Source organism: Nematolebias whitei, chromosome 23, assembly GCF_014905685.2.
Source record: "Nematolebias whitei isolate Nwh7 chromosome 23, NemWhi1, whole genome shotgun sequence".
Lineage (NCBI taxonomy): Eukaryota > Metazoa > Chordata > Actinopteri > Cyprinodontiformes > Rivulidae > Nematolebias > Nematolebias whitei.
This window is the reverse complement of record NC_056520.1, coordinates 11,305,948-11,326,516: the sequence shown is the minus strand read 5'-3', so window position 1 is coordinate 11,326,516 and position 20,569 is coordinate 11,305,948. Positions and strand designations below refer to the sequence as shown.

General features: G+C 37.5%; 1 protein-coding gene across 3 annotated transcripts in view; it reads right to left on the bottom strand.

The window, feature by feature from the left end:
* Positions 1 to 20,569, bottom strand: part of dmd (dystrophin) — a 274,434-nt gene that overhangs the window by 109,832 nt on the left and 144,033 nt on the right. For all 3 annotated transcript variants that reach the window (XM_037696602.1, XM_037696599.1, XM_037696600.1), the window contains 4 exons: positions 19,842 to 19,994; positions 17,168 to 17,338; positions 4,336 to 4,458; positions 2,687 to 2,859 (listed from right to left, as the gene is read on the bottom strand). In XM_037696602.1, coding sequence (XP_037552530.1) covers positions 2,687 to 2,859; positions 4,336 to 4,458; positions 17,168 to 17,338; positions 19,842 to 19,994 — 620 coding nt within the window. The remainder of the gene's footprint in view (positions 1 to 2,686; positions 2,860 to 4,335; positions 4,459 to 17,167; positions 17,339 to 19,841; positions 19,995 to 20,569) is intronic.

The window sequence follows — 20,569 nt, the reverse complement described above, 5'->3', positions numbered from 1 at the left end:
ATGGACTTTGTTGTTTTCAACCAGTTTGACACGACTGTCAACAAGGAAGAGGGCCGGCAATGGAGGAGGGGGCGTGACAAAGAGACCATCTTAGCACCAACATAACTGGTTTGTTCCACTTTGGAATAAGCTGTTGGGGGAAAAATCAGTTTTGTTGTGCGTTTCCTTGACTGATGAACCTTCCGGATCGAAGGCGAAACGTTTCAGCACAAAAAAAGAAACTGTCCAGATGACTTGACTGAAGAATGTTGGCTTGCACCATTGTGTTGTACACACAACTTGAGGCTTGACTTGGTACAATCTGCGTAAAGTAAGCAGCTAGGTGTGTCATCAGTCATAGAGCAAAGAGAAAGAGGCAAAAGTCTTTGTGCACGCTACGGCGATGGCTAGTCAAACAAGTGCCAGTTTTTTAAATCTTATTTTACTAATTTTCAAGCTTAACTCACATTAAACATTAAACTAGAATGCAAGATTTTGGGCTTTGCCAGCTATGGTAAACTGAAAATCTGAATTTTTGGAATGACAAAGGACACTGAAAAACAGTCGCTAAATCTCCATGGTAACGCTAACAAAAGATGAACTGAACATCTGTTCCAGAATAGTTCATATTTCATATCTACGCCTGTTCACTTTTTTCCTAATAATATTCCATATTTAAAAAAAATCAGATTAACATTAATGTTTTCATAATTATGCGTTAATTAAAATGCATTGCTAAAAAAAAAACACTAGAACAAAAACGGCACAGTCTTGTTAAAAGTCAGTTAGTGCACCACATTTATTTCACAATTAAGTGTAAGCCTTTCATTTTGTCTATTTTACTCAAAATATATTGTTTATCTGGAGGTGGGTTTTATTTTCCTTCTTACTTGGTGACCTTAAGAAGCTGCAGTTTGATCACAATAGGGAAAAACAATTACATGCTTAGAAGATATCTTGAAATTCATGAATTAAACTAACTGATAATGTGCAATGACAAATACATTTTTGTATTTTGCCTGGATTTGTAAGAAGTCCATTAAACTGTTGCTATAACCCAATTTTAGGTAATCAGGATGTTTGCAGTCTTTATCTGTGACCCTTCATGCTAATTATTATATTTCTTGGATTAGGTAAGGGATGAGATTTGTACTTTATGGAACAAAATTTGACTATTCAAGCTTTTGAGTTATTAAGCTCTCTTCACCCTAAATAGCAGCAGGCATTAACCTAAGGTTTTACAAAGCAAACGGTATTACATATCCCGATGCATTTCATACCTTATTCAATGGTTGAATATGTTACTGAATACCTGAAACAGTATTCATTAACATTCTTTACTTGACTGTTGTCGTATCTTTTTTGGATCATTATATTTTTCACTACATTAATGCAACTTGCTGTAATTTATAATGAAGTCTTGTTTATTTTTGTCATTTGTTGGTTTTCTACAACTTTGTTTTATTTAATATGTTTAAGTGAAAAAGCATCAACAGACAGCGGAACACCCCTTACAAAATAACAGCGTCATTACCAAAATACATGTTATTTCTTAGATGAGTATTAAGTTTTGTCAAGCAATGTTACATAAACCATAAATAAAAGTTTTGCTGAACTTTGCTTGGGAGTATACCCCTTTGAAAAATTATATACAGTACTTTACAGTTATCCCTTATCTATTGCGGGGGTTATGTGCCAGAGTCCCCCGTGGTAGGTGAAAATCAGCAAAGTAGTGGGGTTATTTTTTTGCTACATTTCATGTATATATGTATATATATATATATATATATATATATATATATATATATATATATATATATACATACACTGTATATAAAGGCTTTAAGGCCTAAAACCTGCAATAAAGTAAAGACGCAAGAAGTGGACTGTGATATGGCGAGGGATCATTGGTGTCGGAAGCATTTGTAATGTGGGGGTGACACACTGGTGGGGGTGTCTGGGGGTTCTCCCCCAGAAAATTTTGAATAAAGTAGATGCCATTTCCTACATTTTGGTGTATTTTAACGGGCTGTTAAACATCTACGTTTATCTACATATGTAAACACTCGATTCGAGAACTATTCTAGACCGCAGGTCATAACATGAAGTACCCTGACCAACAGCTCTCCTTGTGTGACTCAAGCATGCTCTGCTTCTCTCACGCATCCTACCCCCCATCGACAACTGCCAATGCTAATGTAATGCTTAGCTAGCGGCACACAACACAGATGTGCTAGCTAAGATGCTACAGATGTAGTGCTCCTCTTCTCGCACACATCCTAACCACACCCCACCCCGGTCAACAACTGCCGGTACTAATATAGTGCTAAGCTAGTACGCAACACAGAGGTGTCTCCTCCTCCTCCCCTCGCCCTGTTGACAAAAAAACCCTCAGAGATGAGAGTCCTGCCAAGGCAGATGGCAGTGAGGACACTGCATGTGGTGTGGTGAGTTGTTGCAGGTCACCAGGAAAACCCGGAGTGGACTTTTGGTGGTTTGAGTATTCTCTTATTAATCAAGTGAAATGGATTTGTTTATGAAGATATAGAAACAGTGCTGGGTGAACTAATATTTCATGGTAAATGTTGGGTGGTCTAAACAAATATTTTTTAAATGTTGGGGGGGGACACGTCTCCTTCACATAGAATTATTGTATCGCCTATGCAAGGGACAACTGTATTTCCTTTGTGTTTGATAACTTCCTTACTTGAGTCTGTCCTTGTAGAGTTTGTTTAGTTTGTCCCAGTTAGTACTGAGGAGGACAGCGGTCTCTTGGATCCTTTGGCCTTCCAAAGGCCGAGCAGCTAACACCATCTCCTCTTTGTGGACTAGTGCTGTCTCCAAGGGTCCTTCTAGTTTGTCAATGTTTTCCTTCACTTCCTGTGTATGAGGAGGAAGAGAAGACAATTAAACATTGGAACTGAACAGATAACTGACAAAAAAAAAAAAAACCACTAATAATTTTATATAAAAAGGTGCATAATAAAAACAAATGTGAATTATAAACGGTAAGGACGAATTGCATACAGTTGAATGAGGATTTAAAATAAGTCAAAAATTCTCAATCATTCATTGAGTACTGTGAAATTGTTTACCAAAGAAAAGAATGAATTTTGTGCCACAATGAACCTGCCAGGAATTATATGAATTTTCATTGACATCTGCCACAAATCTAAGCATTTCTGGAACCCAGTGACAATTTGCACTTGGTTACAACATTTCCATCTACCACAGATGATTCTAACTTAACAAAAAAGGTGTGCAACCCATGTAAAAAAGTTAAGAAATAGCTTGAAGAACACAACAAAAAAAACATCTTACCAATTAATTCTACATCCAAACTCCGGAAATATCAATTAAATCAATCTATTAATGGCATCTTCGGTAAGCCTAAGATAAATAAAACAAGATATTTCCCCTCTCATTCAAAAGGCATGTTCAGAACTGAAGTTGAGTTACCTTCTATTGAACAACTTCAGATTCTATCCATCTATGTTCCTCCAATTATCCATGTTTGGGTCAATGTAGCAACACAAACCCATAAGGGAAACCCATCCATCTCCCTGCCTAGGACCCTATAGCTCCTTGGAGACCTTGATATTCACTTAAGTTCTGAGTCTGCCTTAGGTCTCCTCCCAGTGAGACATGTTGGGAAAATCAATGAAAGGCATGCAGGAGGTATCCAAATCCAATTCCTGAGGCCCCTCAGCTGACTTATTTTCATGTGAAATGATAAGCTCACCCCTGGTTGCCAAAGATCCTCACCCTATCTCTAAGCCAGATCCTGGCCACCTTATGGAAGAAGCTCTTTTCAAACCCTTGTATCTGGAACTTTTTTTTTCTTCATAATCCTTATTACATGGCCATAGTTAAAGGTTAGAACATAGATTGGCCTGGAAATCAAACTCTTTTGTCTTTTGGCTTAATTCCTTCTTCACCCTGGAGCAATGTCTTTATTGTTGAGGCCCCAAAGTGTTGGTCCATCTCTGGCTTTATCCTACTATTACTCGTAAACAAGACTCCCAGATACCTAACCTCTTCAACTTGAGGCTGAGTCACTCCCAACCTAACAGAAGCACTCAATCCTTCTCCAGTTTAGATAAAAGAGAGTTTGCGGTGCCTAAATCAGTGGGTAAAAATGTCTTCGGATGTAAAATTGGAAATACGTCTTAGAAAAGGGGTGGAAAAAAGAAAAAGAATACCGTTTGGTAACAGAAAACTAAGCAACTAGACTTCGCATTTACCGAAAAATAGTAAAGTAAACGAACGTGCTAATGTCACAAACTGCTGGAATATTGATAATTTCTTGAGAAATGCTTTATTCCTTCCAACAAGAATCTCTAAAGTGGTGCTGACCTTCAGGCAGAGCTCTTGCTGGGGCAGGTTATAATACGCTGCAGGCCAGTATTCAGGAGAGTTCAGCTTGAAGTCTGTCTCCGACACTGAACGCAGCAGTGCCTGGAGCTCCGTTAGATACTCCTAGTTACACACACAGCACAGAGAGGTGGATCAGGGAAAGACAGAAATGTTACGACTCCAAAAATAAATAAGTCTGTTACATCATACTTGCTGTTCTCCAGACAGGTAACAAATCAAAGCAAAGCACATTTTCAGCTGAAACTCATGCAGGACTGCAGTAAGTTCACGTTTTAAAACATGGGAATTCATCCAAATTAAATCTACAAAGCAGAGCATATGTTGCGTTTTTATTTTTCTGAAATTTGCTGAACTGAATGCTGATATAAAGCCCTGGATAGTCTCCGATGAGTTGGCTGCCATGTGATCTCACAGTTTTCTTAAACTTCTTGAAATGCTTCATTAGTCCCTTTCAAATGTCATTCATTACCGAGTCAAATGGCTTCATTTACACAAGTGCTGGATTATTGCAAAGTTTAAGTGAAAACGTTTCCCTTCACTGTGACACAATCATCTTGGTAAGACATGGTAAATGAAGCTTGCAGCTACAGCGGAGAGGCGCTGGGATGTAAACACTCGAGTTGTGTTCATTTCACCTCATTTGTATTCCTGCATCAAAGCAGATTGCTCCCTCTATAATTAAAGGTCACTTTTAAATCAACCCAGAATACAACACTCATGATGGCATTATTAGTCTCCTCACAGTAAGTTGATGATAGCTGCAGTTCTTGTGTGTATGAGACGTGGGATTTACTCAGCTGAATGGTCTCTGCAGGAAATTGGTCTAGTAGAACACCTACAGGTTTTACATTTAAAACAAGTTCATTTACAAGATTTGTTAGTGAAATACAGTAGTCCCTCCAATTATCGTGGGGGTTACATTCCAGACACCACCGCAATAGGTGAAAAACCGCGAAGTAGGAATGCTATATTTTAGTAGATATTTTAAGGCTATATAAATCCTTCCCACACTCTTGCAATGTTCTTAACAATGTTATAAACTCTTAAACATATGTGATTTTAACAACATACATATAGGGACACCTACAGCTGGATACACTATAGATTCCTGGGGCCAGTGGAAGATGGTGTCTGTCTGTATTGTCCGTTGAGGACGTAGAAGACGCATACCTAATTAGATTAATGATAACCGCATTTCTGCTTTTTGGTGTTGATGGGTATCTGGCATATCGACAAATTTGAAAGAAGGCAGCAGCGGTTCTGGCAATTGTAAGGCTGCCTGCCTTGTATGAAGGAATGTACCGACCGGTAAGCTCTCAGACTCAGATGCTGAATGAGCTGAGCCGTAAGCTGGGTGCGATTTCTGAGATTCGCAGGCCACTTACGGCTCCTGAGACTCCCTGGCAGCAAGGAATTGACCTTGGAGAAGGTTACAAGCTCAGTCTGGCGGCATGACCACAAAATTTGGCTGTTTGGAATCACCAGTGAGACGTACCAGCAGAACTATGAAGGCAGACATGAAAATTCAAGCAGAGGCTGCTTGACACAAAATAATTGTGCTATCTGAATTTGGCTTCCCCACTCGGCCTTGAATTGGCCAGTTAACTCAAACTTCTCCTGGTTGTTTATGTGAACAAGAAGCTCCGCTCCCTCCCCTATCGCTTCCCTCCCGAGGACATCTGTGGATCTGTGTCAGCGTTGAGCCGGCTGATAGACACTGTGCAATCTTTATCAGGACTATGGAACTTTCTGGCAGTGTTCAAGGACAACTCACTGCCCTCGTTCTTTGAATTTCGGCATAAAGCAGCAGCCGGAAGCACTGTTGGCTTCTGGGTCATGTAGTTCTTTTGACTTGAATTACAGTATAGGCTTATTGAAAGAAAACTACAAAATGGTGGCGCCTGTCCGAAAATTATTTTTTGGTCTATTGGTTGGTTCTCGCTCCATTTAACTTATCACGTGAGTAATACTAAAGTTGACAATCATGTGTCGTGTATAATCTTATGTTGAAAACCCGCGAAAGAGTGAGTCCGCGAAAACCAAGAAGTTTCGAGGGACTACTGTACCCACAATGGCCACTGAAACAACTTAAAACTGATTTTTAAAAAATCTAAAAGAAAACAACACTAAGAATCAATTAATGAAAACCAGTCTTTGTTTTTCAAATTTGGTTTAACAGAACCCCTTTTAAAAACCAACATATGGAACCGGCCTTCATATCTTAAATGGCACATTTAAAAAAAGTTTGAAATAATTTTACTATGACGACAAGTTAAACTAAAGAGTATCCTGTAATTGCATCAAAGGTGTCATCAACTTTGTAATCAGTCTGTCTAAAGGGTGAAAGGTAGTCACAGTGCTGATTGGTATCATGGTGTGTACCATGGAGCACAGAAAGCTGAGGAGTTGGCTCAGGAGCTTATAAAGAAAATATTTGAGCATCATCTTAAATATAAAGACTATTAGATCATCTCTGAGCCGCTTGGTATTCCTGTGACTAAATCTGCACAGATTATCCAGAAGTTTAAGGTCCACAAGACGTGAGACAAATTCCCTAGAACACTGATGCCAAATTGACAAATCTAAAGAGTAACCAAAAAGCCCAGAAGAACTTCCAAAGAGATTAGAGGTCTACGTCAAGGTAAAGGAACATCAGTGTCAGATTGTACCATCGGTCACTGAGGAAAAAGTGGCTTTAATGGAAGACAACGGAGGACGACACCTAATCGCAAGAAATCCAAATTGGTATTTTTCTAAATACGTATTGAAAAGCCACTAAACTTCTGGGAAAAGTCTGTCTGTTGGATAGATGAGACAAAACTGGAGCTCTTGGACCACAATCAGATCTATGTTCTCAGAGCCAAGCATTACAGTATACCTACAGTGAGAAGGCTTTGGTTCTGTTCTGGAACTGCTTTGTTGCATCTGGCACAGGGTGTCTTAAATCTGTGTTGGCTATGATGAAATCTCAAGACTATCAAGGCTTTCTGGAGTTAAATGCTCCGCCCAGTGTCAGAAAGCTTGGTCACAGTCTCAAGTCATGGATCCTTCAATAGGATCCTTCACCAGGATGATGATCCAAAACACAGAGCTAAAACACCCAAGAATGGTTCAGAACCAAACGCTGGACTGTCTAAAATACTTATATAGAACTAAATAAAATCTAAAAGCAATAACTGGAGTGGAGTGCCACCGTCCATTAACCCTGAGTAAACCTCCTCAGTGGTTTTCCTGTTTCACCTATTCCCTATCAGTAATCAGCCCAGGTGTTCCCACTTCCACTCAGTTTGCTATTTAAATGGTCTCGTCACCAGCGGCTCATTATTTTGGATTTTCACCAAACGCTTCAGTCCTCTTTCTCGTGCTACACATTGTTTCTTGTGTAAGTTACTGCTGCCACATCAGCTTCTTGTTCACTAATAAATCTTGTTTTTTTACTCAAACTCCTCGTGTCTGGGTCCAACCATTGCTCTGATGGCGATAGTTAATTTGATTTTTTTCATATTAATATTATTTTTATAGTCAGTTTCAAGTTGTTCCAGTAACCATTGCATTTTTTAAATTTAATGAAAGAATATCAACAGTTTTGTCCACATCTAGTTCTTTTACAAATACTTTTGAGACATTCAGTACAACATATAAAATTTAAATGAATGTATGTGTATGTTCGTTGTCAATGTTTGACAGTGTATAATTTTGACCCTGTTCATTTTAAAGATTATCTACAAAAAATTCAAATTTGCGCACCAAAGTCCTGTTTTTTTTTTTATTTAAGTCCTTTAGTGTGCAATCTTTCCATCTTGTAGAATGGTTCAAGGAACTCAATACAAAACCCATATTTATTCTGACATTCATTCCCTGATGAATGGATGTAAACCTGACTGTAATTTCTGAGGTGAAATGAAGGAAAAGTTCAAGTGTCCCAGCGTTTAAGTTACTATATCTACGTGTGTCTGCTGAAATGGTTTGTCACACTGGGTTTTACTTGAATAAATGTTTGTACACATTATTTGCAGATTGCCCGTGACTCAAAAAGGAACAAGCGGGTAAAAGATAATAGATGTATGGATGGTTGGATTTGCAGACTGTATTGCCAAAACACTAAAATTTTTAAAATGGTATAAAAAAAAGTGCTAATTTGGATTAATACTTATTGTTTAGTATTGATACAATTGTTGCTATCCTGTAATAATGTATGAGAACAAGTTTGTTCTTGTATATAGTAACAGTAAAACAAATCTATTAAATACGGTGGCCCTGAGGTGTAAATGAGCAACATGTGAAAAAGCAGAATTACATTTGAAAAAAACAAAAAAGCGGAATTACATTTGAAAAAACGGCATTACATAAAAAAAGCGGAAGTGGCCGAAATGGAAGTGGCCAAAGCGGAAGTGGCCGGAATCGCATTTGAAACAAATGTTATTACATTTGAAAAAACAAAATTACATTGAGTCAAAGCAGAAGTGGCCGAAGCGGAAGCGGTCAAAGCAGAAGTGGCTGAAGCGGAAGTGGCCAAAGTGGAAGTGGTCAAAGCGGAAGTGGCCAAAGCAGAAGTGGCCGTAATCACATTTGAAAAAAAAAAATGGAATTACAAAAAACAAAAAAAACAAAACAAAAAAAAAACGGAATTACATTGAGCCAAAGCAGAAGGCAGAAGTGGCCGAAACAGAAGTGACCGAAGTGGAAGTGACCGGAATCACATTTGGAAAAAACGTAATTACATTAAAAAAAATGGAATTACATTTGAAAAAACTGAATTAAAATTGGAAAAAATGGAATTACATTTGGATAAACTTAATTAAATTTGGAAAAAACGGAATTACATTTGGAAAAAACGGAATTACATTTGAAAAAATGGAATTATATTTGAAAAAACAGAATTACATTTGAAAAAACTGAATTGCATTAAGCCAAACCACCTCAGGGCCACTGTAATAAAGTTAAAAAAAAATAATAATAAAATAAATAAAAACACCCCTTCCCCCACCACTTCTGGTTTGACTTAATTCAATTCCGTTTTTTCAAATGTAATTCCATTTACTCCAAATGTGATTCCGGCTACTTCCGCTTCAGCCACTTCTGCTTTGATATAATGCAATTCAGTTTTTTTCAAATGTAATTCCATTTTTTTCCAAATAATTCAGTTGTTTCAAATGTTCATTTACACCTCAGGGCCACCGTAATTAAGTATTTTCTTTTGTGTGCAACTATATAAAAACATTATTTCAGTAATTTTAGCATTCTTTTTCTTAGCTATTCCAAAAACAATTATATTATTTTGGGGAAACAAACTTGCTAATAGGAATAATCTATGTCCAATAAACGTTTTCTTATTATTTTTCCTCTTTTGTTCTCACAGTCATGTGATACCATCAATTAAAATTAATTTAAAAATAAAATTAAAATAAAGGGATTATCTTAGACAGCATGGATAACATAAATCCAGAGTCTAGTTATTAAGGAGACAAATCTTGATTGCTTAGAAAAATAGGTCTTTCTTTTTTATTTATTTAATCCTGTGGTCACAAGTTCATGAACTCTTTTGGTTACCGATTCATGAAACCACAGATGTGATAGGTCACTAATACAGTTTATTTATGCAAAAACATGAAACAATTGAAAAATTGACATTCAATGTTTTTTTTGCTTGACAAGTGATATTTTTTATTCAGTTTGTTTTTGGGATGGTATAAATTGCACCATTTTAAACACAATTGCTGTTATATTTGTAACCACAAAACTAATCATAACATATAAAGTAAGGAAATTTGTATTTTTTAGAACAATGCTTCTTGCAAAAAAACCCCTTAAATTTATGAAAAAACCTGTTTATTTCCCCTCAAATGGTGCCACATTAGAATGTACATTGCATTTGATAGTTGAGCAGCAGTGTTGAGTATGTGTGTTGCACCAATGAAAAACGTACTAAATTTTCTTTAATACCTGATTGGTGTCTGATTGCTAGTACGTGTGAGCATGGATCCTACCGCGGTCAGTTGGTTTCTGCCTCAAACATGCTGCATTTAACTGAGTTGTTGCCCTATGGCTCTTGCCATAGTGCAACTTTAAGCTGCATTCTGCAGAATCAAGTAGCAGAACTTTTTCAGAGTGAGTCCTAGTACCATCTCCAAATTTGGTGCTTTGCCACTTTCTCAGCTCTTATTGGTTCTGCTCCTCATTGCACCAGTTAAGGGCCTGACCACTGCTGGTACCCACCCCCCAGCTCGGTTTATGGGACTACCTTGTATGAGGTTCCAAACAGACTGCTCTGAGGTGCAGATTTTGACGTAAGCAGACAACACCCGTTGACTGGCCAGCGGAGCTACTTCACTGGATGACCCGCCCAGCAAAACTGCAAACTGCATCTGACCCTCCATTTCCTCTTTGATCGTGTTGACAGATGGCGCCACAAGAAATTAGCGAATTGTCAGAGTTATATCGGAGATGATGGTGCAGCATGGCTACACCTGGACTTATAAGTAGTGCCAAGATAAGCTAAAGAAATTTAAGTCTGATTTTAGGGCGATTAAGGACCACAACAGGCGGAATGGCTTGAACACAATGACCGTTGCGATAGCACCCACTTTGCATTAACGACCCCACCCACAGAGCGAAGAAAAAAGTCACAGTGGCAAATTACCTACACCTGAGAAGAACCGATGAGAGGCGAGTGGAGTCTCTTATCAATAACAAAGTGGTTATTGACTCCATATACCAAGGGGTGTCACAGACCGACTATGAAATGTGTCTCATGGCATTCCACGAGATAGTTCACAACCTGTGGCAATCCCATATCTCCACAGCGTTGGACCGAACTCTAGCCACTAAGATGAGAACACTTGCCCATGTAGAGTGGGATTTGTCAGAGACTACCTCCAGAATTTGAGTGTGGAAAGGTTGGGCAGTTCAGACTGCAACCCATTTGAACACCTGTGGGATCAAGTTTAAGTGTGCTGTTCATTTCAGACTGACTAACACAACCTCATTGGTCGACCTTCAACAAACACTGAATAAGAATGGTTTGCCATCGCAAAGTAACGTGTGACCAAGTTGGTGAGTAGCATGGGAAGGAAGAACCATCTTCATTGAATGTGTATGGTTCTTCCACTTGCCCTACTATACGTCTTCTTTAGACTTCAATCATCCAATCCAACAAAAGATATGCCGCAAGAGCCAATAGCGGAGTTATCAGTTTTGGCAAGTTTTACATGGACACAACCGACATACTAAACTCTGCTACTCAACCTACAACTGCAGTTTCCTTAAAGACGTGGCACCATTTAGGGGAAATATACAGGCTTTCGAATGGTATAAAATTTACTGCCAGAAAGTATTGTGGTCTACCATCTGAATATATCTCACATCCTCATAAGTCTAGGAATTTTGAATTTATTCTAAAGCCCATTTGAATGAAGAAATTGTTGATTTAAATATTTGTTGGAAGCTGATTTCCAAAAAAAAAGTAAAACTTATTGTAGATTACAATATTTATTTAGAAAATGTTTTATTAACCAAAAATAATCAGCCAAAAAATTTATTTTGGACACCTTAAAAAAATAAGCAAAAAAAAAAAAATTTATCTCTTTCAATCTACTATATATCACTACATATTTTAATACTTTCTCTTTTCATTTTGATTTGTGTGTTCTATAATTCTATAATTTATTCTACATAGTTTTTATATGCATCTACATACGTATTTTATATGTAAACTGCTGTGTGGAGATTGAGAAATAACTGCAGATCAAACTACGTCCTTTTTGGAGAGTCAGCGTGAAAATAAACTTTCTTTAGTCATGCTTAAATAATACGACTGTCAATGTTGAAGATTTAATAATAATAATAAATAATAATAATAATGTGTTATGTATTGTCATCATTGTAAGTCCCATACAATGGCAAAATTGGCTCTCTGCATTTAACCCATCCGCCACCAGGTGGAGCAGTGGGCAGCTGTAGAAGGCACCCGGGGAGCAACTGCGGATAAGGTGTCCTGCTCAGAGACACCACGAGATGTGCAATGACTGGGGATCAAACCCAGGACCTTGGAGTCCCAAGCCGGCTGCCTTGCCCCTATACCATCTCGGCCCCTGAGCTGAGAGCCGAGTCGAGATTTACCATACTATACCATTTTATTTATAGAGCACTTAAAACAGCTACAAGGCCAACCAAAGTGAGATTTAAGAGCCAGGTTGAAAAACCCAGTGTGATAAACACAAATGAATAACAACTCATGGATGGTTTGGTATTGATTGGTTCAAAGGCCCAAAATAATAGAGTTGAATGGCACACAAACACAACTTTTCAAGTTTATTTGTGATTTGCCCGTGTGTTGCACAGTCATGACAAAAGAGCAGAGCAGACGTTGGTAATAAGAGGGAGCTCCTGTCAGGACAGTGTCTTCTCCAGCATCAAAGACAAAATCTGTTTGCTTCGCCATTTTTTTTTCCAACAGCCCAATGGTGCCATAACTTTTTGAGATACATGTAAAATATGGCTTGAAATTGTTATTCAGGGAAATGTGACATTAAAAAGTTACTTCAAGAAAAGTGGAAAATGTGCAACCCCCCTTATTCTGGTAAACTTTGCTCTTTTTTGGGATCACTTGGACTGAAAACACATGTAAACCATATTATACTGAATCAGTACCGTTTTTATGAGAACGTGTTATTGCATATCCCGTTGACTCCTCTGAGGCAGCCATGTGGTTCAAAACATCAAAGTTCATGCTCAATAATCCAGGTAAAAAAATCCAACAAGTCAGGTCCTCTGGACAGTTTCTTTTTTTGGTTGAAACTTTTTGTCCTTCATCCAAAGGACTTCATCAGTCCAAGGACAAGAGAGACAGGGCGGACTCCAGAAACCATCTTATCACCATCAAACTGGTTGACCCACTATGTGAGTAAGCCTCTAATGGGACTGAGTTTGTTGTGGCTCCTCGGACTGATGAAGTCCTTTGGATGAAGGACGAAATGTCTTAAAAAAAAAAAAAAAAAACGTCCAGATGACCTGACTTAACTTTGTTGGATTTTTTTTACCTGGATTATTGAGCATAAACTTTGATGTTATTGCATATATTTATACATTTTGTTGATCCACTGATTGTTAAATAACCGAGTCATTTTTCTTTATGTTATTGATTAATAACCTTTCCAAACATTTCGCACTGTCACAAATCAAATAAACGCAATTTTAACTAATTATCTTTTAAGAAATACAAATAGTTTGCACATAAATGATATTTTTAACATGATAGTACATACGTTTGTATATATGCTCAATCATCCAGGATGTGGCAAATCTGAGATGTATTTATTTTTTTAAACTGGACATTTTTTCTTGTTAGCGAAAGTTGTTTTGCAACTCAACCAAGAAACTTTCTCAATGTAAACTGAAAAGTCAATTTTTGTTTTTTAAGGGATGTTTTTATATGTAGCTTGAGAAAACTGCATTGTTGTCCATGGAGAAAGTTTTCACTCTTTTGAAGAGTTTATGTACGCTGTAAACTGTAGGATACATGTCCACGCATGGTTTGATAATTACTTTTTCAGGGACCTGTATTAAAAGATAAAAAGCAAGTGGTCATCTGATTTACAATTTCAAAGAAAAATAATTAGAAAAATTAGACATTTTTTTCTTTTGACAGTCAGAAATTGGGTGAGAAGATTCCAACAAAATCTTCATTAGAAGAAGTGGTTCTACTCTGAGCTCCTCTAGAAGACGGAACTCCTTATTCTCCAAGGCTAAGGGAACTTATTTTTATTTTCAGCCGCTTGTCTACAGGATCTCATTATCCAAACCCCCTGGCCATAGGTGAGGTTTGGAACATAGATGGACCAGAAAAATGAGTCCTTTGGCTTTTGACTCAATGTCATCATGAGCAACCAAAGCAACACACTCATTACTGAGGACGAAGCCCCAATCCGTTGATCCATTTCACACTTGTGCAAAAGACCCACCCCCACGCCAACTCGAAGGGTCCATTCCACCCGTTTCTATTTTAAGTGGGTTTTTTTTTTTTTATTGAACCTGTCCTAAATATGCTAAAGGTAATCCAAATCCTATAAATTCTGTTGTTTATCAAAGTACTTGATTGGAATCTATGGCAATCTTGTTGTCGTTCCTTAGACAAATTACGGCCGGAATTATGTATACCAGTCCAGATGACCTGACTGAAAATTGTTGGATTGTATACCTGGATTATTGAGCATGGACTTTGTTGGTTATGTATACCGGTATTTCTACCTTCCAGTAATCAAAGCTGATGAAGACCATTTCTTTAAACGGACAGTACACTCTTTGACATTTATTCATGGATCTTCATGGCACATTCCTGACACCTTCCTGGTGTCAAATTATAAGAAAACTGGCCATAAATTTGTTGCCGTTTGCTACTAATGGTTTTATTGTTCTTATATCATCCTTTTTGAAACCAACTCACCAAACCCTGCATGGTCTGAGAAGTTGGAAACAAAAAAAAAAGCGATAAAACAAAAAGGATACCAATGGATATATGTTGGTTAAGTGACTGATTTGCCAATAGTAAAAAATATACCTATGTTAAATGTAAAAAAAATAGTTTCTACTCATAAACATTGGTACTAAAGTTAAGTCAAACCAGACGTGATTACGAAATGTCCTCGATCCATCCGCACAATCCGTGAGGGGCTTATGCCTGACAGTTCAGATGTGTATTAGTCCAAGTACCGTACAACACTTCGCTGTATATGGTGTTTGGTGCACGTGATACCGAGATGTGATTTACCCACAGTATACCTACTTCTTCAGTGATTGGAAGCTCAGGGAACTGCCAGAAATGTGATTGGTGGAACGGGCAGCATGCATGACACAAACCAGGCAGAGCAATCATTGAGATTTAAACATCTGAGCATGCCTCATATGTACATGGAAAACATGTAAATAAGAATGTAGCAAAGAAAAAACAAAAAAGCAACTTTATGTTTTCCAGAATATTAAAAAAATAATAATAATTCTTATCATCCTCTTTCCATCTTTTTAAAGAAAATTTTAAGATTTGGTTCAGGGCATCCAAGTCGATGTTTTTTTTTTTTAATCGTTAATTGGATTCAGAATTAATTTTTAACAGTCTATCTTCTATGGCTTAGTGTCCTTAAAGATCAGTTGGTTTTATTAAATTTTGTTTATTATTAAATGTTTAAGCCAAGATTGGTTTTCTTTTGACTGCTATCTTTAGGGGATGCCACAACCTGAGCCCCTCTACCCCTACCATTTTGCAAATCTTCCTTGTTACTTTTGCAGCTATCCTCCTGTCACAAATCACCCCTGGCTCCATCCACTCTATCCTGTCTGTTCTCTTTTCGAAATTCTACCCAACGGTTGACGCACATGAATTCCGTTTTACTATTAACTATTAATTTTCATTCTACGCTCCAGAACATAACTCCACCTTCCCAGGCTCTCTTCCACCTGCACTGTATATCACATTATCATCTGCATACAACAATCCATTGGATCCTGTTTGAACATTTTTGTCAACTTTTTTGCCCCTCTTTTGAAGGGGTTCAGAACTGATACCGATGTTATCCCACATCTGACACCATGTGGATAATGTAGTTTAAGATTCAGCCATAGTTTGCAGCTCATGAAAATGACACTGAATAGAATCAGGTTGCCGGTATAAGAAATTATGAATGGCTACAAAAAATGACAGTATGATGAAGATAAAAATGTAATGGTAGATGTGCAGGTATTAAGTACCAGTCCACATCAAGCAGTGATCTCACTATCCTGCCCTACCTCATTTCTTAGTCACACCTGACTTCCTCATACAGAACCAGTGTGCCTGTCTTGGTACCCAACCACTAGCTTTCTCTAGTCAAGAAAGACACCAAGACACATTACACGTTCTGAATTTCCCTACACTAAGTTTAAGACTGATTATGTTCTTTACTTTCACCGTGACTATTTATTACCATACATTAAAATCTGATATCTGAAGACTCTTTGATTTAAATGTCTCCAAAAATCTATTGAAAACAGCAAGTCACACTGCTGGACTAACTAAAATGCCCCATGACTACCATTATCTTCAGTTGTTTTTATGCTAAACTAAAATAAGTTACGAGCTTTAGCATCGCATCATGTCTACAGGATAAAATATTTGTTTTTAGTTTACTGTATGGCATAATACATTTTCAAAATGTTGGGGTCTTTTTTACCTAGGAAGGTGTCACTTCGAGCTGGGGATTAGCAAAATGCACCCAAACGCTCAGGGTTTGAATTGCAAGTCAAGAAGCTAGAATAAATTGCTAATGCTAGTGCTAACTGACCAAACTAGCTACTGTTAGCAATTTAAGCTACGCTACACTGCATTTTGCACATTCAAACACCATAAAAGTGTTTACAAAAAGACATTAAACGTTACTATATGTTGGTAGAAGCTTTAACAAGCAATTTATTTCAGTTTCTTTTATCACTTTTTATTCACAAGGCAGCTAAGTTGGAATTTAAAGTTGTTTCTTTTGAGAACCCAACGTCCAATTCCTTTCATTCTAAACTTGGAAATATTAACTTTATTATTCAAAGTGACCAATATTTTTGATAATTTAGAAACTAATATGAACGTATATAATCCTAAACCGCAGCGCAATACGGTCAAATATTTTAATGAGAATTTATGGTTGGCTGGGTTTTAAAACGCTGCAATCATGTTAATACTAAAAACATTACATTGCTTTTGAAAAATCAGGGCCTTAAAGAGTTAGTATTATGTACTTGTAAGTACTTTTTGTTAGTACACCACATATAAGTGTTGCCTACTGAAACTCACACATCGTCTTTTGAAGCGTATGAACTTGCCCTCCACCTCAACCCAGTGTGTGTTGAGATGGAGTTGGCGGGGCTCCACTAGATTGGCGGCTCCAGCCTCTGAGAGCTGATTGGCTAAGCCCTGCAACTCCTTAAGCTCCTCCTTCTTCTTGTCGAACTCTGAGCCAATTTCCTATTGGACAAAATCAACCGAAAGGTCACTCGCTATTGGCTACGGACCCGGGTGGGTGAAGCACACAGAGGCATGTGGATGTGCTAAAATAAAAACACATTTTCAAGCAAACACCAACTCATAAAATGACAATAATACACAATTAAAATTAAATAACAGTTACACATTCATTTATCCACTAGCACACAGTAGCAAAAACACACCTCAGTAATAAAAAGAACAAAACATCACGTTTGTCAGAGTGACACATACAGATAAGATTCAATATGTATATTCAGAGTGAATGTATCATTCCATATAATATAGGAAAAACTGCTGTGAACAGAGGGAATACATGCCTCAAAACTTTATTTACACAAAGGAGTACAACCACTGGCCAATACAGAAAAGTGGTGTGTGTGAATTTAGCATTAACAATGTGAGGCAAATAAATAAATGAATAAAAAGGCAGAAGGCGATATGCTGATGAGCAGACAGACAGATAGATATTGGGAAAATCTTTGTCGTGGCAATGACAGGTGAGCCTATGGCAAGCAGGTGACACTTCTGCTTAGCGAAATGTCATAGTGATCATCTGAAAATGAAAGACACATGCAGAGTCAGATGGAGATGCAGGAAAACATGTGAGGTCCAGGGTTTGTCTATCTAACATTTTCTGAATCAATTCCTCCCCCCCCCAAAAAAAAGCACTAATCTTGACTATGGCTAATTTGTAGGGAAGAAAAAAACACACGAATCAAATTATATAAAAGCTATGTATTCCGGTTTTGTGGAACAATAAACAACAATATAATATGTTGCTTAAGCTTTTACAACTTTCTTCTTATTATAATATATATTTTTTATTATTATATATTATACTTTTTGTTTTAACAGACAGCCCATTTGTTGTTTCCTGTGAATCGGACTTGTTATTGTTTCCATTCTTGCAAATTCCCATTTGTATTAAGTTAAGTGTATTATTGTGCATATTCTTTAACTCTTGATTATTTTTATCAACAACGAAAAGAAAATTATAATTAGTCAAAGTTCGAGCTATAACTAGGGCCCCATCTACACCGATCTGGATTTTCTTTTAAAACAGTTAAAATGTTAAATGTATAGTTTTCTTTTTCAGCAATGCTATTTTGACAAACAAACAAAAAAATAATAAAAATAAGCGATATCAAAGTTCAACCGTTAGGTGTTGAGACCATTCACATTAGCAACAAATAAGAATCATTCATAGATTATAAAAAACACTGGACATTGTGTCCCCGTCTTTTCTCGTTGTTGGGAATTGAAACTAATAAGACGCGGGTTATAGAAGATGCCATCTTGGAATTTTCGGGAACAGAATTGGCGCACTAGCGTTATGACGCTTTAAGCCCCGCCTTGTTCCCCAAACAGAATCATTGTGTTACGTGACCTTTCCTTTAAGCACTAAATCTCATTTAGCTAATTGAGAGCTACATAAATCAGAGTCACTACCTGTAAAAAAAAGTTTCAGGTGTATTTTATTTCCTAATAAGGGCAACATCCTGTTCATTTAAATAGAGGGGGCGGGGCTTATTTTAAAAAAAAAACTTGTTCAGGGGTTAGCTTATCGGGCAGCTGGTCCCCTTCCAACTTCCTGTCGGATGCAAGGATTTTTACTAATCGATGACCAAAAATACAGATAAAAAACATTATTTTCTTGGCTATGAATTTTTCAAAAAGAATACATGAATTTTGGAATTCGTCCGCGCCAGCAAAACCTAATCTAGACATTTGGAGATTACATTAATTTCTGCACCTTTTATCAAAAAGAGAACAGTAGATATTAGCATTCTTTTATTTTCTTACATATTTTTACACTTCAGTTTTTCTACCAAAACCAGTAGCAAAGATATTCAAGAGTTACTTGAACTAAGTAAGCTACATGGTGGTTAGCGCATTTCTCGAAATATATGGTTCTCGTTTAAAGTTTTCTCCAAAGCTGCAGTTAGTTTCTCAAAAGTTCAACTGGCTGGTTGTCTAATGGAGAACACTTATGTGAGCAAATTAGCGGAACCTTGAGTAAAATACACTTTTTTTTTTTAACAGAAACTATCCAAAATAGTGTGGATGTGGCCTAAATTGTTTGTTTTAAATCTTTTTTTTTAATGTGGGCCCATTTCCAAAATAAAAGCTTTAGTCTTTCATAGAGCTTATCTGCAGTTGCCAAAACATATGGTATTACTCAGGAGTAATAATTATTTATCTGCCCAATGGACTCAAATTGCGTAAATCCTTGACAAGCAGAAGGTCTAAAAGCTGAAGCAGAAGATAATGAATATGAACATGGAAGAATACAGTTTTCAGTACTAATGAAGTACCTGCAAAACAGAAAATGGAAACAAACAAAACTCAGAAAAGGTAGAGCTTAAACAATGAGCTGAAGAGGTAGATGCTAATGAAGGGTAAAACATAAAAGTAACAGCTATCTATGGAGTAATGGGTTTGGAAACGTGTGTTTTCTGTAAGCTTCTGTTCGTGCTTTCACCTTGACCCTCTCTCCTTCGGGGGGGTCAGGAAGTTGCTCCACGCTGCGTTGGATATCATTTAACCAGGCAAGCAGGTCATGTGACTTCCTTCTGTACTGGTACCACTGGGGGGCGATGGCCAGAGCCTTTCTATTCCTCAGGATACGCAGGTCCTGGACACAAACGCACAAACACGCTGCTAATTTGCACTTTCTGAACAATATATCCTGTTGATCCCCATAAAAATTCCATTGAACATTTCTAATTTGGAAAACTACCAAAAATATCAACCCTAGTCATTTTTCCATCCTTCCATCTCTTCCATGCCCCTGAACCACTTTGTGAATTAATGTCTGCTTAACTGATGCGTCCTTTGTTTTCAGTTCTGATTGATGGTGAGACTTTAAAAAGAACAAGCTCCGCCTGCTAGAGGAGCGAGGGGGGCAGAGGATGATGATGTTGGTCTGATGTCTGTTGGTTGCTGGTTCCATGGCTCATCTCAACTCTTGCTCCCGCTCCTTAATTTATAGACATGCCTTGCATCGCATCACTTTTGTTAATGGTGTTGTTTGTTATCTGGGTTCGGGAGTTACCAGCAGTCTTGCTTCCTGGATGTTTGGTTTATAAGGATAGTTACTGGATTATATGGTTAGGGGGAGTAGCTGAAATCTGATGGTCAGCAGTTGGTTCAAAAGTTCTCCCTCCTCTTGGCTGGGACTCCTACCTCTCTGTTCTGTTCCAGATGGTT